This window comes from Acanthochromis polyacanthus, chromosome 6 (genome assembly GCF_021347895.1).
Source record: "Acanthochromis polyacanthus isolate Apoly-LR-REF ecotype Palm Island chromosome 6, KAUST_Apoly_ChrSc, whole genome shotgun sequence".
In the NCBI taxonomy this organism is placed as follows: domain Eukaryota; kingdom Metazoa; phylum Chordata; class Actinopteri; family Pomacentridae; genus Acanthochromis; species Acanthochromis polyacanthus.
In genome coordinates, this window is record NC_067118.1 from 4,083,079 (window position 1) to 4,107,362 (window position 24,284).

A 24,284-nucleotide genomic window follows, 5' to 3' on the forward strand; every position below is an offset into this window, starting at 1 on the left:
ATCTGCTGCTGAACTGGTTTTAGGGGTAAAACCAGACGTTTAAAGACACTGACAGGCAGTTTTCACCATTTTTTGATGATTAATGGAGAGAATAAGGCAGAAATATGAGTAAACAAGGACTGTAGAAACCTGAAACCTGAGAGGATAAAAACCCAGAAACAAACATCAGAGAAGGTTTGATCTTCAGAGCTTCAGTCCTGGAAGTTTCCTCTGAAGGAGACGAGGTCAGAAACACCCCGAGTGGAAATGATGACATGTTTTAATGATGAGAGCTGAGTGGACTCACTCTGTCATAGAATATTCTATTGAGTACAGCCTCCATCAGTAATACTGTATGACCTCATCACTACAGGATGTCACCATGGCAACACACAGCATGACCTCACATAGATAGATAGATAGACTCCCAAAGAGTTCAAAAGAACAACGTGAACACCAGAATGTCCAAAATGACACAAAATGTGTCAAAAATAACTTACAATTTATCAAAGCTGACTAACCTGTCTAACTTTGGTTAAAAAACATCAAGAATGACTCAAAATGGATCCAAAAAAACTAAAATTTGTCAGAAGTGACTAAAATTTGTTCCAAATTGTTGAAATTTGTCTCAAAAAAAATCATCCAAAGTTAGCCTAGCTACTGGAACATGGTTCTAAAATGAGCTGAGATCAGCAGAACATTCTCAGTCCTGGAACTCTGGATGGGGTCTGTCTATGTCTGCATCATGGTAGCCATAGTAGCACTAATCAGGAGGTCTATAAGGAGTCATAGTTCCACTAATCAGGAGGTCGAGGAGGAGTCATAGTTCCACTAATCAGGAGGTCTAGAAGGAGTTATAGTTCCACTAATCAGGAGGTCTAGAAGGAGTCATAGTTCCACTAATCAGGAGATCTAGAAGGAGTCATAGTTCCACTAATCAGGAGGTACAGAAGGAGTCATAGTTCCACTAATCAGGAGATCTAGAAGGAGTCATAGTTCCACTAATCAGGAGGTACAGAAGGAGTCATAGTTCCACTAATCAGGAGGTCGAGAAGGAGTCATAGTTCCACTAATCAGGAGGTCTAGAAGGAGTCATAGTACCGCTAATCAGGAGGTCTAGAAGGAGTCATAGTACCGCTAATCAGGAGGTCTAGAAGGAGTCATAGTTCCACTAATCAGGAGGTCTAGAAGGAGTCATAGTACCACTGATCAGGAGGTCTAGAAGGAGTCATAGTTCCACTAATCAGGAGGTCTAGAAGGAGTCATAGTTCCACTAATCAGGAGGTCTAGAAGGAGTCATAGTTCCACTAATCAGGAGGTCTAGAAGGAGTCATAGTACCACTAATCAGGAGGTCTAGAAGGAGTCATAGTTCCACTAATCAGGAGGTCTAGAAGGAGTCATAGTTCCACTAATCAGGAGGTATAGAAGGAGTCATAGTTCCACTAATCAGGAGGTCTAGAAGGAGTCATAGTTCCACTAATCAGAGCTCCTAAAATGACTCCACAGACAGTGAACTACTTTCTCCATCCAGCTGTAAAAACATCAGCTGCTTCAGACTTGGTTCAGAGGTTCTCCATGGAAACCAGAGTTAGTGTGAAGCTCAGACAGTGTGAAGGAACCTTCAGAACATCAACCTCTATGGACGGAGGATCAGAACTAAACCTTGCTGCTGCTCAGAACTAAACTTCTAGATGAAGAACATGAGAAGAAGGCTGATGGGTGTGGTCTCTTTGTCGTCATTTTTGTCGTAGTTTTTCTTTTCTGGGTTCAGCTTCTGTCTCTATTTGGCAGTTTTGTGTCTTTGTAGTTGTTTAGTGTTTTTGTGGTGGTTTTGCATCTCTTTTTGGAAGATAATGTTTCCTTGCATCTGTCTGGTGTATCTTTGTAGTTGTTTTTGTGTCTTTTTGTTGTTTTTTGTCTTTTGTGGTAATTGTTGTACCTTGATGGTCACATTGTGTCTCTTTTTGGTACTTTTGTGTCATTTTGCACTTGTTTCATTTGTTTTTGCATCTTTTGTGGTATTTTTGTGTCTTTATGATCAACTGTCTCTTCTTGGTTGTGTTTTTTGTGGTAGTTTTGCATTTCTTGGTCAGTTTATGTCTCTTTTGGTAGTTTTGTGTCTCTTTGTAGTTGGTTCATGCCTGTTGTGTTGCATCTTTTCATGGTACTTTTTCATCTCTATGGTCATTTTTTTTATCTATCTTTGGTAGTTTTGTATCTTTTTTGAAGTTTTTTGTCTTTTTTTGGTACTTTCATGTCTCTCATTTTTTTTGCATCTTTTGTGGTAGTTTTTCATCTCTTTGGTCATTTTCTATCTCTCCTTGGTAGTGTCTTTTTGGAGTTGTTGTATGTATCTCTATCGTCATTTTTGTCTCTTTTTGGTAATTTTGCGTGTCTGAGTTTATTTTAATTGTTTTTGTGGTTGTTTCTTGTATCTTTTTGTGGTAGTTTTGCATCTATTTAGTAATTTTGTGTCTTGTTTTGTGAGTTTTTTTTGTCTTTTCCTAAAAGTCTTGTGTCCCTTTGTGGTTGTTTTGTGTCCCTTTGTGGTGGATTTGTGTGTATTTCTGGTCGTTTTGTGTGTATTTGAGGTTGCTTTTGCATCTTTTTGTAACAGTTTTGTTTCTGTTTGTGGTAATTTTCTGTCTGTAGTTGATTTGTGTTTATTTGTGGTGGTTTTGTGTCTTTTTGTGTACATTTTGCATCTCCTTCTGGTTGTTTTATGTTTGTTGTCGATGATCTTTGTGGTTCTTTTGTATTTCTTTTGTAGTTTTGCATCTCTTTGTAGTTTTTGTCATATCTTTTGCACCTCTATGGTCACTTTGTGTCTCTTGGTGGTAGTTTTTCATCTCTTTGGTCACTTAGTGTTTATTATTTTTGTGTTTCGTGTTTGTGGAACTACTTTGTTATTAAAACTAAATCTTGTTCAGACCTGCTGAAATCTGCTGAACCACTTTCGTGTCCAAATAATCCAAATAAAAATACTGAAATGTAAAAAGCGTCTTTGTTTGGACGGACTCTGATGAAGCAAAACTGTCGAGATGTTTGTTTCCAGCTCTTCTGATTCTGGTTCACAGAGAAAACGGGCAGAAATCATTTTAAATCTCTCGTGTGCGTGACTTTAAATTGAATGTGCTTCCAGCTTGAGGCCGGTGCTGCTCTGGCTCTGAACGGGGATTTGTTGACCGTCAGGGAAACAGCAAACGTCCTCATAAAGCCGGCGTAAACCAGGACCTCACAAACACAAAGCGTCGGCAGCCAAGTTTGAGGGAAACGCACTGGAACAGTTTTGTCTGCTGCTGTTTGAACACAGCTTCATCAGCAGAAGGTTTGGCTCTCGGTCGGCCGTCCAGCGGGCCCCGAGCCACCAAATTAATGAGAGTTTATGGGCAGCCGTCCCAGAGCCGCCGCACACACAGACCCACAACCCTCCACATGTGGCTGCTCTCATTGTGTGTCTGTGTTGTATTGTTGTATTGTTGCTGTCGGAGCTGATAAAACTACAACCCGCTGAAGCTGAAAACAACAAAGCGGTTCTCTGAAGACGTCGGCTGACGACTGAACAACCGGAAACATCAAACTAACGTCTGAGCTCCAACCAGCAGACAAACATTTCACATCAACCGCCACTAAATATTTACCTCAGTTCAAACAGACCAGGAGCCTGACAGGCGGAGCTCAGGGCAAATAAACTCAGAATCACAACAAAACAAAAGCATTAAAGGAGCTTCAATCCCAGCGTTCAGTCTGAAGGCGACATGTTGAATCTGTCAGAGTTTCTATTGGATCATTTTGTCTGTTTTCATCACGTTGTTGGTTCCTGTGTCTGCAGTTGTGATTCTTTTGCTTCCTTTTGTTGTGTCTGGTGTCTGTTCATAGAACTTTTTGATTGACTTTCAAACAACAGAAGATCACCTTCAAACACTGAAGCCTCAGTGGAAACTGAACTTTTGGAATTAAACCTTTGAACACCTGAACCTTTACATCCCTGAAACTTTGGATCCCTAAAACGTTGGAACCTGAACCTTTGGAACCTAAACCTTCAGATATCTGAATCTTTAGAGCCTTTAGACCCCACAACTTTTGGATTCTGAAGTTTTGGACACCTGAGCCCATTGAAACCAGAACCTTTAGACCCTAAACCATTAGAACCTTTCGAACCTGAAACTTTTGAACCTGAACCTTCGGATGCTTAAACCTGGGAGATCCGTTCAGTGATCTGTCTACATTTTCATGCCAACAACAGATAAAACCAACTGCTGCTGAAAAACAAAACAAAAACCTGAGATTCACTTTCAGCAGTTATTAAACACACACACACACACACACACACACACACACACACACACACACACACACACACACACACACACACACACACACACACACACACACACACACACACACACACACACACGTTGAAGTCCTGCTGACTCAGCCGTGTCATCATTTTGGTCCCGTGTGGTTGCCGTGGCGACTGCATCAAGTGGTCACCAGTAGCAGCGGATCAATTAAATCCTCGTCTGTTCTGCTTAATTGATTGATCTGAAGCTCTAATGGACGCCACCCTTAACGAGCCATTAGCTAATTGGCTGATAGGACGGTGTGTGTGTGTGTGTGTGTGTGTGTGGGGAGGGGGGGGTCAGGTGCTGGCTATACTTGTGGGGACCAAATGTCCCCACAACTGTAGGAAAACTGAAAACTATGTCACTTGTGGGGACCTTATTTTGGTCCCCACAAGTTTAAACAGTGTTTTCTTGACCATGTTGTTGTTACTGAAAAAAGTAAAAGAGCAAAAACGTTTCTTTAGGGTTAGCCATTGTTTTGGTCTGGGTAAAGGTTTGGTTAGGGGTTAGATATGAATGGGAGTCAATGGTATGTCCCCACAAGGATAAAAAAAACAGTTTGTGTGTGTGTGTGTGTGTGTGAGAGATGACATTAATATTCAGCCAATCGATGAGCAGGATGAGAAATTAGGAAGAGAGACAGACTTCAGGGACTTCATTTCCCATCATGCACCTGCAACACAACACAGGATGTAAAAGAGGTTTTAGTGCCAGGATTAAATATTTATGTCATGAAGTAGATTTAGAGTCTGGAAGTCATTAATCAGGATGAGAAGAGTCTGGCTCTATATGATGTGTGTTTAAAGTCTAAATCCTGGGTTACAGTATTTAGATCATAAACTTCACTGAGATTATTCCTGAATTAAAATATTTTAATGTGAAACTAATTATAGAACAAATATCTAATCCTCAATCAGAGTTTTACTGTTAATTGGGTCTAAATCTGACTAATTTAGTTTGTTTTTCATCTTAAATTAGATTATATAGGACATGAAATAGTCCTGGATTAGAATATTTATGTTTTAGATTAATTCTGGATTACAGGAAGTGAATTTTATATTAATTTAAAATAAGTGAATGTAGGTTTAATACCATTCATGGTTTAAAGGATTCAGATTTTCTAATAATCCTGATTTACAAGATTTCACTTTGACATCATCTTGTATAAGATTTTGTATGAAGTTTCATATAAATTCTGAATTAAATCATTTATTCAGGGTGAAGGGAGAATTCAGATTCTGTATTAAGCCTGGATTTAATGATGGTTTAAATCAATCCTAGATTACAGGTTTTAGGTTTTATGTTAATCTTTAATTACAGGATTTAGGTTTTGCAAGTAATCGTGGTTAACGGATTTAATTTTTAAATTAACCCAGAATACTTTACTGTAGGTTTTATGTTAATCATGGATTAGACACTCTAGGATTGTAGTTTTTTGACTGTAACTTGCAAAATAAAACTAAGTCAAAGTTTGTCGGCCCTTTAGAAACCTTTAAATTTTAGTATTTTAGTTTTTTTATTGTTAATTTCAGCATTTTAATCCCAGATTAAACCTGGATGACTTTAAAATGTCCAAACCTTAAATTAAGCCTGAGATTAGCAGCAGAACAAAGTGATTAAACATCAGTTTAAACCTGATTAATGTGAAGTGAATCATGCAGTTACACTGGTCTGTCCAGGGATTAGTCTGCACCTATATATTGTTCACTGAAGCTTCCAGAGGGATGTGTGACTTTGGGTCTGGTGTAATCTCTGGAGGACTGAGGTTATTTTGATTCACAGCTTCATGACTACAGACACCAACTGAGGTCAAAGAGGACGTGTCTATCACCTGGAAACAGACTCCATTTTCTATACACTCCAAAGGCATTCACAGAAAAGGACAATTATAGGTGGTGTCTAATCTCTGGGTGGCTTCTGTCTCTTGTTTTAGCTCTTTAGAGATGTGTGGATTCTGACCTACATATCGGTAATGAACAACACATCTCGGTGTGGTCTATTCTCTGTGGAGCACGTGTGATTACCTTTTGAGAAGCTCAGAGATTAGTCTGCTCCACTGGGACCATTCCAGACAAATAAGAATCTAAAAAATCTAAATAAGAAGTTAAAAATCACTGACGATAGTAATAATTAAAAGTGACATTCTCTAGCAGTGGATGACTTCCACAGTTCTGTGCTCGGTCTAATCTCTGGAGAGCGGTGGGTAATTTTCTCCTGTGGGATTGTGGGTATTTTGATCTAAATAACAAAGACTCAGAGCCTCATTAAGAGCAGCTCAAAGGGAGGGAAGGTTCGGTACAGTCTAATCCCTGGACAGCTCTCTCTGCTCCTGTATGTTCAGACGTTTCCAGTTGGACCTACATGATAATTATTGGTGTGTTTAATTACAATCCTCGTTATATTCTGTCAGGTTTGTTCTGTCGTGATAACTGTGAAGCAGTAAAATGTTTCCTCCTCATGAATCCATCAGCAGGAATAAAACTAGAAAACACAACTACAAACTCACATTTACTGATTAAAGAAACACCTGAAGGACAGTTTTTATGAAAAGTCATCAGAGTTAACAAAAACAACAAAAATCTAAAGAACAAAAACTTAAAAAGAACATTGATAACTTTAGGAGAAAGAATTCAAACCATTTCTGAGTTGATTCTTTGATGTTTAAACATTAAAATAGCAAATATTACTTAAGTTGCTTCGATCTTTGTGTCTTTTTCTGGTGTTTGTGGGTTCACATCCAAGTCCAGCGTTTAGTCAGTGTCCCAAACAACCAAAAGAGTAAACTTAATATTCTTTTGAGGTTTGTTGTGTGTCTGTATCAGATCTGTATGTCTCTCTTTCTGGTCTTTTTGTTGGTTTCTACACAAATTGCTCCAGTCCTTGTGTGTCTTTTTCTAGCGTTTGTGTGGCTGTTTGTGGGTCTCTGTTCAACTCCAGCATTTAGTTGGTCCACAAACAACAAAAGGAGGAAAATTACAAAATATTCTAGATCTTTATGTGCTTGTTTCTGGACTTTGTGTGTCTTTGTCTGGTGTTTGTGAATTCATGTTCAAGTCCAGCGTTTAGCCGGTGCCCCAAACAACCAAAAGAGTAAACTTATTATTGTATTTATGTTTGTTGTGTGTCTTTTTCAGATCTTTATGTGTTTATTTGTGGTCTTTGTGTATATTTTTGTAGATTCTGTTCTATTTCACTTTTTTGTGTGTCTTTGTGTGTTTTTGGTCTTTGTGGTCTTTTGCGTGTCTACTGACATCCGGTGGTTAAACGTTCTGACTGTTGTGTTGTGGTTCCTTCCCACCGTCGCTCACAGGGAATCGAAAAGCATCTTTGGATGTTGGGTTTTCTGTTTATAATGATAGATATTGGTCTGTACTCCTAAGCGCTATGAGATGACACACCTGAACTTGCATGGATCTTATCCAGGTTGTTTTCTCCTGACTAGATCCTTGCTGATATTGGATCTACTCTTAGATGTATGTCACTTTGGATCAAAGCTAAATGAAACTGTAGAATTGTAGAATGACGTGTTGTTGTGTTGCGTGATAGAAACAGTTTACTGTTATTAGTATTACTGTAGCATTTTGTTTAGCTGCATTTTAACAATAACATCAGGATGAGGCTCTCTGGTCGACGGTTTCTGGACAAACATCCGTTCTTCTTCCACCAACATGTTTAGAAGTGTTTGAACAAAGAGTTCTCTTCGAAGCAGCGAACAGAGAAAACCTTCAGCAGTTTGTTCATCAGACACAAAGTTTTATCGTCCTGACAAAGACAAACACAAGCTGAGAACAGATAACGGATCCATGAGGGAGCAGCTGTTATCAGTCGGCTAATGGGCTCCTCCCACCACGCCATCATTTATTCATACATCTCAGAGACCCTCCGACTCTCCGACCCAATCCTCTGAGCTCCTCTAAACTCCTCTGAGCTCCTCCGGGTCCAAAGCAGCAAACTCCTTATTGTTCATAAGAAACACTTCTGATTGGCTCTCGATGAGCTCACGGCCACCGAGCACGAGCAGTTTCAGTAACATGGTAAGAAGGTCAGAGTCGGTCAGAGTTCTGAGACAAAGAGACACTAACCGACCAAAGAAGGTTGAAGTCAGTCTGGATAAATGTGAGTCAGTTTAGAAACAGTTGGAGTCTTTAGTCTTCAGTTTGAGTCTGATTGATGAGTTTTAAATCACTTTGGACAAGTTATAGGTCTCATCTAAGACTAGGACAGGTTTTAGGTCTCGTCTAAGACTAGGACAGGTTTTAGGTCTCGTCTAAGACTAGGACAGGTTTTGACTGATTGTGGATCAGTTTGAGTTTGAAGTTATTTTGAACAAACTGAGAAGTTTTGGTGACAAGCTTGTGTCATTTTTGAATAATTACAAGTTCTTTGGGAGAAATTTGAATTTGTTTTGACTTCACTGATTGCGACTTATTGAACCAGTGTGATCATTAGTTTTAGCTAAAGCTCAAAGAATAAACATACACCTAGAAGAACAGCACTAAAGCTAACAGAAGTACAGTAAAGCTGACTGAACACAGGTAAAGCTATTATAACAAGGCTGAAGTTAACAGAGGTATGCTAAAGCTAACAGAACAGGGCTAAAGGTAACAAAATAGGACTAAAGTTTACAGAAGGGGACAGACAGTTTAAGACTAAAGCTCAAAGAATGTGACCAAAGTGAAACAGAATGTAGTTAAAGCTAACAGAATGGCAGTAAAGCCAACAGGGCTAAGGTTAGCATAATGGAATAAATAGTTTAATGCTAAAGCTCAAAGAATGTGGCTAAAGCTCAAAATAGAACTAGGCAAAAGCTGACTGTACTGTGCTAAATGTTTTAACCTTATTTTCTGTGATCAGACACGTAATTTTGTCAAAATTTATACCTGACATGTTTCGACGGAGCCTTCCGTCTTCGTCACAGGTGTCACTAGGTGGTGCGTGACGTAGTTAAAAACCAGCTGATGTTCACTGGGGCGGTGTTGACCTGTCAAATTTTGATAGGTCGACACCGCCCCCCGCTGTCCCCTCGCCGCTGGAGGATGTCGCTCCGAATAAAATATCCATTGCGGAGACAGGATGCCCTTTTATCATACGAAAGACAGAACATCAAAAAGAATGTGAAAAGGAAACGGCAAAAAGACAAACAAGATCAATAAAAGAACAGTCACTACAAGAACACGTGAAATTAGCAATCACGGACCATTGCAAACGAGAGAATCCTATAATGAATTGGGAGAAAACCAAAATCATCCGCATGGAAGCAAACAGACACCAACGGTGGATAATGGAGGCAGTGGAGATCAGGAAACGGGCCGAAACGGTCATGAACCGGGATGAGGGGGCCTTCCTACTTTCACACACATGGAGTGACATCGTTCAGCGGTGAGAGGACATCGGGGGGCGGAGTCGAACTGTCAAAATTTGACAGGTGGACACCGCCCCAGTGAACATCAGCTGGTTTTTAACTACATCACATACCACCTGGTGACACCTGTGACGAAGCCTTCCGTCTTCGTCGAAACATAAATTTTGACAAAATTACGTGTCTGGTCACAGAAAATAAGGTTAAAACATTTAGTAACTTTAGACACTATGAACTTCATTGGATGAGTACTGTGCTAAAGTTGAAAGAATCACACCAAAGATGACAAACCAAGACTAAAGCTAATACAGCAGTACTAAAGTTAACAGAACGGCACTAAAGCTAACAGAAGAGGGCACATAGAACAAGGCTAAAGTTAAAAGAATGTGGCTAAAGTGAAAGAAACCAAGCTAAAGCTGACATAACTGGGCCAAAGTTAACAGAATGGGTCAAACAATTTAAGACTAAAGCTCAAAGAATATGGCCAAAGTGAAACAGAACATAGCTAAAGCTAACAGAACATAGCCAAATCTAACAGAATGGCACTAAAGCTAACAGAATACAGCACACAGAACAAGGCTAAAGCTATCAGATTGGGGCTGAAGCTGACAGAATGTGACTAAAGCTAACATACCCAGGCTAAAGCTGACAGACCAAGACTATAGTTAACGTAATGGAACTAAAGCTTTCAGAAGGGGTCAAACAGTTTAAGCCTAAACCTCAAAGAATTTGGTTGAAGCTAACAGAACGTATCTAAAGCTAACAGAAAAGGGCATATAGAACAAGGCTAAAGCTATCAGTCTGTGGCTGAAGCTGACAGAATGTGGCTAAAGCTAACAGAACAAGGCTAGCACCTATATATGCAGGCAACAGCACAAGGAAAAAGTGAATCTAACAGAACAACATCAAACCTGACAGATCCAGGCTAAAGCTAAAATAAACAAGCTAATAGAACAAGGATAAAACTAAAATAATGCAGAACAGAACAAGGCTAAAGCTAACAAAATGAATCTTAAGCTGGCAGACTGAGATTACAACAGGTAACACAGAGCTAAAGCTAACAGAAACGGGCTAACGCTAAAAGACTGGGGCTAAAGCTAACAGAACAGGGCTAAAGCTAACAGAAGCAGGCTAAAGCTAACAGACTGGAGCTAAAGTTGACACATGAGGCTAAAGCTAGCATATTTCTAGTTCTGACCTATACTCTGCATCATAATGTTTCTATGTTGAGGTGTTCTTAAGTGTGAATAATGAAGGTCTACATGGTGGAACCATCTGAGGATGTCCTGCTGCATGAAACAGGTGTTTGGTCCTGTGATGACTTCCTGTTTCAGTTATCGACAGGCGGCTACGATCAATCAGATCACATGACGCATCAGAATTAAACTGTTTGATCAAACGTCTCTGTACTCAAACATCAGCAGAAAAATGAAACACGCTGACGGTAAAATTATTACTGAGACCACCAACACACCGTGAGTGTGAGTGTGTGTGTGCAGCTGCAGAGACCAGCAAACTCATGACTCAGCGGTTTGTGCGTTTATGATTAATGGTTAATTTGGGAGAGTGGCTAAGTGTGTGTCTGTTCTCATACATCGGTCTTTGTGGGGACCCCAGTGAGTTCTGGATTTTATGAGGACATTTGTGGAATTTGAAGACATTTTCAGAAAATTACTTCATTTTTAGTAGATTAGAATCTTACAATGTAAAGACATTTTAAAAAATGCTTATAGATACGGTGAGGACTTTTTAAGACTAAAAAAATGTATTGGTTACTTTAGAAGATGAGAACATTTCTTGAAAAAATTACATTTTTAAAGAGGACATAAAAAAGATTCATTAAATAAAAACAAAGTAAGAAAATTTTTTGAAAAGTGCGGACATTTTAAAAAACACAAACATTTCTTTTAAAAGTAAAAACATATTTAGAGAGTGAGGATATTTAAAAAAAAAATAGTATATTTATAAAAAGTCTGGACATCTTTGGACAGTTTGGACATTTTGCATCCTTTTGGTACTTCTATGTCTCTTGCCATTGTTTTGTGTCTGCTGTCATTTTGTCTGTTTTTGTAGTTGTTCCACATCTCTATGTGGTAGATTTTTATCTCTATGGTCATTTTCTATCTCTCTTTTTGTAGATGTTGGATGTCTCTATAGTCATTTTTGTGTCTTTATGTAGTTTTTTGTCATTTCTTGGTAGCCTTGTGTCTGTGTTCAACTTTTTTTGTTTTTGTGCTTGTTTGTCACATCTGTTTGTGTCAGTTTTGCATCTCTTTGATCATTTTGTGTCTCTCTTTGTGGTAGTTTTATGTCTCTTTGCAGCTGACTTGTGTGTCTATGTGGTTGTTCTATCTTATTGTGGCAGTTTTGATTGATTGATCATTTTGAATTTCTTGGTCAGTTCATTTCTCTTTTTTACACATTCATGTCTATTTGTAGTTATTTTGTGGTAGTCTATGCATCTTTTTGGTCATTTTGTGCCTATTATTTGTGTGACTCGTTTTTCTGGGACTATTTTGGTATAAAAACGAAACCTTGTTCTGAAATCTGCTGAACTACTTTCATGTCCAAATAATCCAAATAAAAACACTGAAATGTAAAAAGCGTCTTTGTTCAGACGGAGTCTTATGAAGCAAAACTGTCGAGATGTTTGTTTCCAGCTCTTCTGAATTAGGTTCACAGAGAAAACGGGCAGAAATAATTTTAACTCTCTTGTGTGTGCAACTTTAAATTGAATCTGCTTCCAGAAAAGAAGGGACATGTTTTCGTGTTTTCACAGCTTCCAATGTCTGTCTGTGCGTTCAGAACTGGTCTTAGGGTTCTGCTGAGAACCAGGCTCAGGGTAACGCCTACTTTAACCAAGGCCCCCACAAAGGCAGGTGGACAAATGTGTGTGTGTGTGAGACACCTGTAGATACTGAGTGAGCAGCTGGTTAACTGGCAGCAGAACCTGACTCAGGGCTTTACACACACACACACACACACACACACACACACACACACACACACACACACACACACACACACACACACACACACACACACACACACACACACACACACACACACACACACACACACAGAGCTGTAATCAAATCATCACCGTGATCTTTAGCAGAGCTCATTTGTTTCTCTGCTGCAGCTCATCACGCTAACGAGCCTCAAGTCCTGACAGGCGACGCTTTTTAGCTCCACCCACCTGCTACCTGATGGGCTGTGATGTCACAGTGATTGACAGGAACCAGGGTTATGTCATAGCAGAACAAACATGATTAATAACTTGAACCTGGAGTGACTTCAGACACAGATCAGATATTTCAGGGTTTCTGCAGGTTTAGAGAGAAAAAGTTAAACTTTAAAGACCTTTAAAACCCAAAATAGAATGCAACTATGGTTATTTTTTTTTACATATATAAAATATACTACGGTTCAAAAGTTTGGGGTCACGTAGAAATGTCCTGATTTTTCAATGAAGATAAAATGAAATGAATGATAAATGCAGTGTAGACATAGTTAATGTGGTAAATGACTACTGTAGCTGTAAACAGCTGATTTTTAATGGAATATCTCCATAGGGGTACAGAGGAACATTTCCAGCAACCATCACTCCTGTGTTCTAATGCTACATTGTGTTAGCTAATGGTGTTGAAAGACTCATTGATGATTAGAAAACCCTTGTGCAGTTATGTTAGCACATGGATAAAAGTGGGAGTTGATGAAAAGTTTGGGGTGTTTGGGTGACGGTAGTGTATATATATATATTGGATTTGTTGGGTTTCTCTGTTCTTTGTTTATAATTCGTAAGGTCTGTACCTTACTATGCTAAGCGTTTGAGATGGCATATTTTGTGAATTTGCACTATATAAATAAACTTGAATGGAAATGAAAAATATATGTATATACATATACTACCATTCCAAAGTTTGTTGTCATCCAGACAATTCCATGATCTCTATGAAAACTCCCACATTTATTCATGTGCTAACATAACTACACAAGGGTTATCTAATCATTAATGAGCCTTTCAGCACCATTAGCTAACACAATGTAGCATTAGAATTTTTGGTGAATTTTCAGGGTCTTGAGAAGGTCACAGATGTCCTTCAAATGATGTGAGTTTGTGAATTTGTAAATAGGAAACTAAATTATTTGAGGTGTATCTCAAGGTCCTAATGTAGGTTTCTACAAAGTTCCTTGAGCATGAACTGAAGGATACAAAGGAGGTTCCAGATGTCACAGAGGAGCTCTAATAGGTTCTCCAGGAGGTTTTAAACATCCACCATGTGGCTCTTTGGGACTATAGAAGGTTTTATAGTTCATTGAAGTAATTTAAGGACCTTGAAGTGAGAGGGGTACAGGGTCTTTTATCAAGTTCTAGGTAACCCCTGATTCCTGGTTCTAACAGTCTTTTGGAAACTCTCACAGGCCCTTGAGGAGTTCGTCTTGCGGTTCTGGAAGGGACAATGGATGGAAATGAGCCTTGTTCTAAATCCAGGTTATTTACTGCAAACTTGTGTAAACTTAGACTGAATGTTCATTAATATCTAATAAATAAAGAAATGAAACGGGAACACAGGAGTGATGGTTGCTGGAAATGTTCCTCTGTACCCTTATGGAGATATTCCATTAAAAATAAGACGTTTACAGCTAGAACAGTCATTTACCACATTAACTATGTCTACACTGGATTTATCATTCATTTAAGGTTACCTTCACTGAAAAATGCTGCTTTCAAAAATAAGGACATTTCTAAGTGACCCCAAACTCTTGAACAGTAGCACACACACACACACACACATATATAAAAACATTTACAGGTTAATCTAAGGATATTCCCTAATGATGCAAATATTAAATGAACCCAGATAATGCCAGGATGGATTAAAATGATATTCTTCTTTTTCAAGAGATTAGTTGATTAATCTTTAGTCAAATGCCATTAACAGTTCTACCATTTGCTGGTTTGAGCTCTAAAATGAGCAACAACCCTTAAAAGAGTTCAGGTTTAGGTTCAGGGTTAAATTCTCAGGATGTGAAAGATTCTAAAATGTCCCTTTTCCTCTTCGGCTGAAACTGAGCTCATAAAATCCTCCTGTTGGATTCCTCCAAAGCCGACCTTTAAAACCCGGTGAAATTGTTCCACCGAACTCGTCAGCTCTCTCCGCCGCAGCCTCTGGCGTATTTTAATCAAGAGCATTTCCTGATAATGAAAACCTGTGATAACGAGTCTTTTCTTGTCCACACCGATAAGCACTGCAAAGCCTGGATCATTGTTCTCCATTAATTAGCCTGCACCCTTGCCAGCGTTTGATGGCTGACGGCGGCGCAGCGGGAGGCCAAACCTCAAGTCGACTCAAACGAGCAGAAAATCGTCTAATCTGATCTGATGTGCGAGGCCTCAAAACTCCGATTAGAACTTCAGAAAACATTTCCAGCCGTTTCTGGCACTCCTTCATGGGTTTGGACATGTTTTTGTGTCACAAATAAAGCACAAACATTAAGTCCAACTTTTCCATTACACTTTAGTGAAATCACACAAATATACAAACTCAGCAGAAGGCAATGGCAATGATATAAAAACTGACACAGGCTATTACATGAAAGATTCATCATCATCATCATCATCATTACATTTTAACTCAGCAAAAATAAAAAATAAAAACAAGGCAATGGCAAATGGTATCAAAAAATGGGCCCTGACTACGTCCTGGAAAGTATCAAGGCGACATGTTTCTGTGTTTTCAGTGAAAACAAAGAAAATAAAGAGTTTTTCCAGGCAGAGTGATGAACGGCGGCGCTGCAGAGCGACAGGCGAGAGGATCTGAGCGTCACGTTTATTTACCAGAATCAGATCCTTTTTTCAACGAGAAAAGAAAGATGGCTGGTCGAGGATCTGCTTTCAGGACATTCTTCTATCATCGTTTCTGTTATATTGTTTTATTTGTTCTCTTTCATGATGTGACCTTGATTTGCTTTTATTTGTAGCATGAACAGTTATTGTCAGATATTTATACGCAGCAATAGGCAGTGGTACAAGTAGAAGTACTTGCTAGTTTAACTGCATGTACACTACCAGTCAAAAGTTTGGACATACCTTCTCATTTAATGCTTTTTATTTATTTGTATTATTTTTTACATTGTAGATTAATACTGAAGGTTAACACGTTTTTGTTTACAACATGATTCCATATGTACCCTTTATAGTTTTGATGCCTCCAGTATTAATCTACAAAGTAGAAAACAATTAAATAAAACCACTGAATGAGAAGATGTGTGCAAACTCGACTGGTAGTGTAGCTACAACTAAATGTAGTAAAACTAGCAGCGGTACTACTTGTAGCACCACAGACAGTTCTGTAAAGTAAAACGGTTCTCACTCGTTTAACTACATTCCTCAGTGGTAATAACGGTGCTAGCTAGCTAACAGTGTCAGGCAGTGGTTTTGTTACCAGGAGCAGTGTTACTAGCTTAACTGTAATGGTACTAGCTAGCTAGCTAACAGTGTTGTGCAGCAGCTTCGCTACAAATAGCGTTCTTAGTTTAACTGCATTTCTGAGTAGTTCTGTGGTAATAATTGTGGTAGCTAACAGTATTGGAGATTGTTTTTGCTATAAGTAGAACTATAACTCCATTTCCCAGAAGGGCGGCGCTAACAGCACTGTCTTCTGAATCAAACAGCTGTTTAGTGGTGAAGCTGTTTTGTTGATCCTGTTCTGTGATAATTGGTGACCAGAAATACTGCAAATACTGAACGTTACTGAAGCGCAGCAGAGTTTTTAGTGAAATAAAAGTAAACATCAAAATATTACACCTTACATGAACCTGCTAATGCTAGGTAATAGCTAACTATTAGATGACGATTTGTTTTTCGCTGTGTGGATGAATAAAATACTAAATAAATTAAGTATCTTCAGATGCAGTAAACTACTTTTGCCATGTTGGTGTAAAAGCTGATTTTTGACTTATTTTTAGCTCATTTTATCTTTTAGCTATAACAGTTGTTTTGTAACTTCTTTAAACTGTCAGCATGCTTGGCTGATCATTTATGTTGTTGAGTCTGAACCTCTATCTGCTGCCGACCCTCTGTGGGATATTCCTGCATAAACAAATAAAATCTCTGACAAATCTGAAGCACCTGAATTCTGATGTGGCCGTTAATTAACATCAATTTGTGACATTGCAGCCTTGTGACCTGACACTTGAAGCTCTGCAGCGCCGCCTGAATGAACAATCCCATCCTGAACTAAGACACAAGATCCAGCGTGAGCGTCGCTTCTCAACCGACGGCTCAGGGACCCAAACAATGACCTTTTTGGATGTTTTGAAAATCTCTGTTCAGAAAAGTGCTTACAGATAATTGGGTCCTGACACTACGGCAGCTGAGAGGCGCTCGCTCAGAATATTAATAATAATTATAATCGTAGTAATAATAATCATATTATGATACAATAAAGACATCCGACTCCCTGTCCAACACGACGAGGAGTCCAGTGATTCGCTGCTGCTATGGTACAATGACGCCCGCTGGGATTCGCTGTCGGTCAGCCAACCATCTGTCAGGAGTCTGCAGGGTGGGAGGGGCTTAATGAGGCGGGGTCAGTTGGCTCCCATTGATTCCCAATAGGTCAGTGCAAGTGTTTTCAGCAGGGAAGCAACTTCTACATTTCATCTCCTGTTAGTATAAAATGGAACTTTCTGATTTCTATAGAAGTCAATGAGAGATCCCCCCAGATATGAACGCACAATTTATCTCCAAAAAAACAAAACTGATTCATTACAATTGGTAAAAAAATGTCTAATTTCTTATTCAATATCAAGGAAAGATTGATTTTCAATGGACATTTTGGACATTTCCATATTTTCATTTTCTTCACAAATCCATTTCATAGTTGATGGTGGTAAATAATTTCCCACTTATTTAACGTGATATTTGTCCAGTTAACTGGTTTTCAATGGGAGGTCATTATAAAATGATTCTGAAGTCTCATATTTATGCAACTTTTTCCAGGTTTAACTACCAAAATCACATTAATACGACCTATAATTATTGTCATCTGAACATTTCCTTTAAAAATCATTTTCACATGAACTGACAGTCATTCATTTCTAAATGATTTGATATTAAAATTGCCCAATTTCAGAAGCTCCCTTTGGTCGCTGTCACTGGTTTTAAATGGATTTTCCCAAATAATGGAAAATAATTGTCATTCTCCCCAGCAGGATTTTAGAAAAATCCATTTTATACCAGCAGCAGATCAGCTCCCAGCTCACTATGGAGGGGAAGCAATGGAACTACTGGCTGCAAATGGAAGATTCACAGAAACAACAACCACTGAGAGATTGTTTGTTAGCACGTAAACTCGACCTTAAACTGGGAGATTCCACTTTTTACCAACAGGAGATCAGAATTTGGCCCATTGACTGGGATGGTTTGTTTCCCCGCTGACGTCTTTCCCTGATCCCCTCTCTGCTTTTGAACTCCTGGAAAACATCGTCTGGATGAAGAACCGAACAATTTCTACAGTTCATACGACTCCTCAGACTGGATGAATGAAGCGAGTCTGATGGGTGATCAACCAAATCCATCGATCTGTCGACCTCCAGGCTCGGAGGAATCGGACGTACGGATGAATTTGAGGATGTGAACGATGGGAAATGACCAAACAACCAAAACCTCAATGATTCCTCACATTTCTCTGATTTTCTACACATTTTTAAGCATGTAACTCTGCAACTCATTGGTCCAAAATTGGACGATAAGAAGGAACATTAAACCAACTTCATGTGTTGTTTAGAAGGATAACTTATTGAGGTTCTGGTGGTCATTTCACAGTCGTACATGAATGTAAAAGGACATGTTAACGTGTGTGTTGGTGTGTGTGTGTGCAGCTCCTCTTCCTCTTTAACGCTGTACAAACTAATACAACTGTGTACATCCTCCCAAAATAAATAAAAAGCCATCGTAAAAAATAAATTAAAAGAAAACAATAAATATATCTCACCGCTGGAGCTCGTTAAACGCTGTGTGTGGACGGATGCAGCTAAAAACGAGGTATCAATCCAATCCCTGTTTTTATTGTTCCAGGAATTAGACCCGGCCCTCCCACCGGCCTCTTCAGTCTGTGTTGCCTCCTCCCAGCTGTGTGTGTGTGTGTGTGTTCAGAGGATGGAAATGATGGTAAAATGTGCACACACACTTGCTGCCACAGTGGGAAAACAACTGAACGTTAAATTTAAACGATATCATAAAGGTTCCCATATCATCCTTTTTTCAATTCGCTTTTCTCTTTCATTAGACTGAGGCCTATCTACGGTGGACGTCACACTAATAAGACCTTAGCATCATTTAAAGTGTTGGTGCTCACACTAACAAACGGCAGAAATATCACCTAATTTCCGATAAATGAGTTGGAAAGTTCTTAAACGTTAAAATGGCCGTTAAATAACTTTTGACGCTGCGTTCTAACGTGTTTATCGTTTTCACATAAGGAGCCTGACGACGATCTTTGAAGAGGTTCTACGTGTTCGGTTCTTTTGAGCAGAACAAACTAAATGTTCTCAAAATAACCTGAAAGTTCCTGCATGTTGCGGCAGCTCATGGTTTCAGACCACAGTGGCGTTTTTAGACAGGAAGTGCTGGATGACCGATTGGCGTTTGACTGGGCGGGGCTACGATAGATGACGGACAGCTGCTCGCCAACACATGCTGCTCCTCCATTTCAAACCAACACATCGGTTTGCTTTGAAACTTATTTTGCAAAGACATTTCATCAAAGACGCGCTTTCTAAAACATTTGAGGTGAAAAACGATCTTCTGAATTTGGATTTCTTAAACGTTTAGTTTTTATTAGTTTCCAGAGACGTCGAACTGATTTACAAAAAGCAGTTCAGACCTTAACTTTAACTGACTTTATGCTAATGAGAAGCTGGAAACGTCTCTGAACGATTCGACCAGAATGCGTTGACGGGTGCTTACATGGAGGATGAACAGGAAGTGTTGGATGATCGATCGGCGTTCGACTGGGTGGGGCCACGATAGATGACGGACAGCTGCTCGCCAACACATGCTGCTCCTCCATTTCAAACCAACACATCGGTTTGCTTTGAAACTTATTTCACAGAAAGATTTGATCAAAAATGCATTTCCTAAAACATTTGAGGTGAAAAACGAACTTCTGAATCTGGATTTAGAAAGCGCTCAGATTAAAAGTTCTTACTAGAGGTCGCCTCTGATTTACATAAACTAGTTTAGACCTGAACTTTATGCAAATGAGAAGCTGGAAACGTCTCTAAACGATGCGACCAGAATACGCTGCATAGACGATGGATGTGTCGACGTGACGGATTCTGTGGATTCCATTTGAAGGCATCACTAAATCAGGAACTACCAGCATGAACGTTCAAACACGTCCTCCAGACTAAGATCAGGTTCCTGCAGAATAAAAACCAGAGAGCTGCCCTTCATCATCATCATTGGTTATTTCTACTCTTAAACCGCTGCCTTCCATCTGTCGACGTGTTTCTGATGTGTTCACGTTGGTCTGGAAAGCTTCTCTCTCGGCCGGTTTGATGGATGACGCTCCTTCTCCTCCCTGATCAGTATTCTCCTTCTCCACCTCCTCAGTATTCCAGCAGCGTCTCCTCCATCCCTCCTCTCGCTTTAGCATGCAAACACACACTCTGACCTCCTCCTTTCATCCCCATCCTCTAACAGTTATTTCTCTTCTTTGCATCTGAAGAAAATCAGCTCCTGCTCTCCTCCTTCCTCACCTTTAGGAAACCTTCGGCATGCACAACGAGTTTCCTCCTCGTCTTTTTCCTTCTCACGTCATGAGAGGCAAATTCTGATCAAAATGGCGACGAGGACACAATTAAACACGACTACGAGTTTAAAGGGCGATCTGAGATTCTGATATAAATTTTAAAAAACGAGATACAATCTGAGATTTCAAAAGCATGGGAGATACAGATCGGATGATTTAAACAGTGCGACCGTACAGAGAAAGATTTTTAATGAGCTGCAGATACGATCAGCGATTTAACGGCTGAGTTTCCACTGCAGCAGCAGCAAAACACACACAGACGCACGGTGAGGATGAACAGTGGTATTGGTATGTAGTGGCTTCCCTCCCTCTTCTATAATTAATCATCTAAAAGGCAGTCTTTTATCAGGACCCTTCCTCCTCCTCTTCCTCCTGCCATCCTTCCTCACTCGGGTCCTTTTGGCCCCAAAAATTCAAACGACAGTGAAACATCAGCAAGAAAGAAAAAAAGGTGCTTTGTAGCTTTATGGCATCACAGAGAGCCAAAAGAGAGACGCTTCATGTGGCAGAACATTTTCAGTCAAACAGCGGCTGTACGGGTTTCTAAACAGAGATGGTTCCATTTCATCCTGCGTTAGATTCATAAAGCAATCAGTGCGCCGTTCTTTCTGCTGAGGAATGTCTAGAAAGCAGTTCAGCTGATTATCCGGATTAAAAACGGGAACCGGAAGTCTTTTAACTCTAAGATATTACAGGTAGTTCACCTGCTGGCACATTAGCAAATAGGTGGGAATCTACAATCTGCAGTCTACAGTCCCATTATGGCTGTTTGTCAGCTGGGTTTCCACCAACACGAAGCTGGTTCTCATTTGTGATTTTCCAATAAAAAAATATTTTAAAAAGTGGTTGAGAACCTGATAAGTTGCTTGATGTTGGGAACCAAGAAATAGAAGAACCTAAAGCCTGAACCACGATGATCTTTTGTTGGTAAACAACACGATCCACCATCTTGCTTTAGTACTGGTTCTGCTCCAGACTGGAGGAAATGAGTGGCTCCATGGATCCAGAACAGACCTAGTTCCAGAGCCTGGATCGAAAGACTAGATATTTTCAGAACCAAATGTGGCATTTCCATTTCCAAACCCAGCCGTCCAACTGTTGGCTCCATTGTGGCCCAAACTATCAAAAGATTCAGTGTCATCACAAATGGACTTTTTCCTCAATCTGAGATCATTGGAGAAATAAAAAAAAAAAGACTAAAATCGACACTGCACATTCTTTAAAAGGTTAAAAATCCGTACAGAACTCTAGTTTGGACAAACGGTAGACTGAAAAATGAACTTCTGAAGGTTATCTACAAGCCAGTTGTGTGAAGTGAAAATGTTCTACCACAGAAATCAGATGTTTGGGAGGGTTCAGGTCTGCAGAGAACAGGAATTTTCACACTGGGTTTGGTGTTCTGGTTTCACAGTTGGTCCAATCATTGCTTACGGGCAAAACTTTAGCTAATTTTCATGACCGTGTAGAATCCCTCATTCTCCTTCTGGATGTAGCTGCTGGAGCTACATTCAAAACATCCTGAACCCTCCAAACTCCACCCAAACCTCCGTCTGACTCTCTTCTTCTGTTCAAACATCCAGTTGGCAAATAAAAGTACCAAAATGTCCATCTGGTTCTCCACATGCAGATCTGAAACACTCGCTTGGTTCAGTCCGATCCAATGTTGTGAAGATGCGGTTGGTTCGGTCGGAGGTCGATCCGTCTTCTGGCTCTCTTTCCTTCTCCAGACTCTGATGTAGCAGAACGTTCAGCTTTATACAAGTTCAGCTTCCTAAAATCCATACCGTCAAATCCACAAAGTTCTTATTACATGTTAACATATTTTTTCCTTTCTTTTGTATTCTTTTTTTTATACTTTGTCATCATTATTATTATCTTTCTTTTTTTGTTGCTTACAATTATGGCCACAAGTCTTAAAAGTTCTTGAGTCCGGTCCGGTTAAACCTCTGTTCCGGGTTGTTTTCGATCCGGATTTGGTCCGAGTCCGGTCCAGTTCTGATGCGATCCGGTCCGGTCTTTACATGGCACTGGGCTTGTAACTCTGCACAGTATTTCCCCCTGGGCACGGTTAGCATGGCGCTGTAAAGCATGGCTGTATGTGGGCGTATGTGCAAGGTCGGACGGTAGAGCGCTGCAGCAACAGCGCCAACGTTTGCAGACTAGTGCTGAATCCAGAACCCCGTCTCCAGGGCGTTCTGGTCCTGAAAAATGCCAGGTCGTCCACTTCTGAGAGTTTTTCACTTCTGAAAAATTCAACCTATGTATTTACAGACCTTGCCTGTGTGTCTGTGCTGGAATGTATTCAAAATGTAACTCTATATTTGTTTCTATTTACTTCTAGTTAATCATTCACGATTCTGGTGAATTCCACAGTCATGATTGGTCGGGCAGTACATTACTAAAGAGTCTTCCTGGCCAATAGCACGATTGACCAATGATGGAGCAGGGTCGAGGAGGAGGAGGAATCGAAGGTGGGGTGAAAGAGGAAACAAGGAAAGGAGATGCAGAAGGGAAAAGGTCAAGCAAAGACAGAAGGAGGCTGGGTGGGGTTATGGACACAGGTACTGGTCGGTCAGTAGGCATCGGGCTCAGTGTGCTGTGGTACAGAGTGATTGTCCAGAGAAAAACTTTGAGTGGTTCTTTAAAACAGCATCTTAGAAACGTCTGGATTCTGACGAGGCCGAACAGTTCAAGGTCAAGTCAAACCGCCTCGGCTCAGTGAGTCCTTATTTCCTCCGAGTCCACCTGGATTCCACCTCTTTCAAGACTCAACAGTGATTTCAAGTCATAAGTTTTTTGGGACATCAGTTTATTTGCTTCCTTCTCCTTCATTAAAGCTTGAAACAACCTCCCGAAACAAGTCCAAGGCGGGTCAGGTATTCCAAATGAGGGACTCACCTGCTTCCTCTTGAGTTGACCTGAACTTCTAAAGGTGGATTCAGATCCTTCCAGACAAGGCTAAGGGTTGAAGGTGAGGATAAATGGTCCAAAGTGACGACATCAGTAAAGAGGCTTCGAGCTTCTGCATGAGGCCTCGGCTTAGGTCTTTACTGCGACCCTCCGACCATCTGATAGTTTCTTGATCCTTAAGGTCTGCAGCTTTGACGGAAACTTGACCTTTAGCTCTTCAACCGAACATCTAGAAAGTTCTGGGAATCCTGAAGTCGGGTCGATTAGTCCTGTATTGTTTGGTTAACCTGACACAGTCTTCTTTCCGCGGCCACGCCTCCTCGCTTTGATCCCTGCTTACACCTGCAGTGAAATTAAATCCAAACAGATAGATGCATCCAGAAAGTTTGTTGTTTTGTTTTTTTGCCCCAAAAATGACTCCATTCCACAATGAAGTTGCAAATGTTTGGAAACTGATTTTCTACCCCAAAATCCACCAGACGGAGGTAGTCGGGGTCCCAGCCAGCAGCCATGCTTTAAATCAATCAGTCCATCAACTGACACATAAATGACTGATAGACTCATTGCTAAGCCAGAGCTGTGGCTATCAGTTCGGTCCAACATGGAGCCGTTCAGCTGACTGTTCAGACAGTTCAGTAAACTAAATGCCCTTACGTCCCCTCCCCCATTCTTCTTCCCATCCCCCCATCCATCCTCCCATCAGTCCATCCGTCCATCGCCTCCTCTCAGCTGCTCCCAGACATCAGGTTGATGGCTTGCTCCAGTTTGTGCCTCAGTTTGTGTTTGCGACAGTAACCGTCCCGGTCCAAAGCTGTCAGGATCTGCAAACGGACAAAAGACACAAGAAATTAAACTTCCAAACAACT

The 24,284-nt window shown here is 40.2% G+C and overlaps 1 protein-coding gene and 1 long non-coding RNA gene across 2 annotated transcripts in view; one reads left to right on the forward strand and one right to left on the reverse strand.

The window, feature by feature from the left end:
* The first annotated feature begins 835 nt into the window (after nt 1-835).
* The window catches only part of LOC127534526 (uncharacterized), a 308,994-nt gene continuing 285,545 nt past the window's right edge, over nt 836-24,284 (forward strand). The window contains exons 1-2 of the long non-coding RNA XR_007942681.1: nt 836-923; nt 1,196-1,331. This is a non-coding gene — a long non-coding RNA (uncharacterized LOC127534526). The remainder of the gene's footprint in view (nt 924-1,195; nt 1,332-24,284) is intronic.
* Nucleotides 15,188-24,284, reverse strand: part of plxna3 (plexin A3) — a 140,536-nt gene continuing 131,439 nt past the window's right edge. The window contains 1 exon segment of the mRNA XM_051949856.1: nt 15,188-24,239. Within this exon segment, the coding sequence (XP_051805816.1) occupies nt 24,144-24,239 (96 nt within the window). The 3' untranslated portion in view covers nt 15,188-24,143.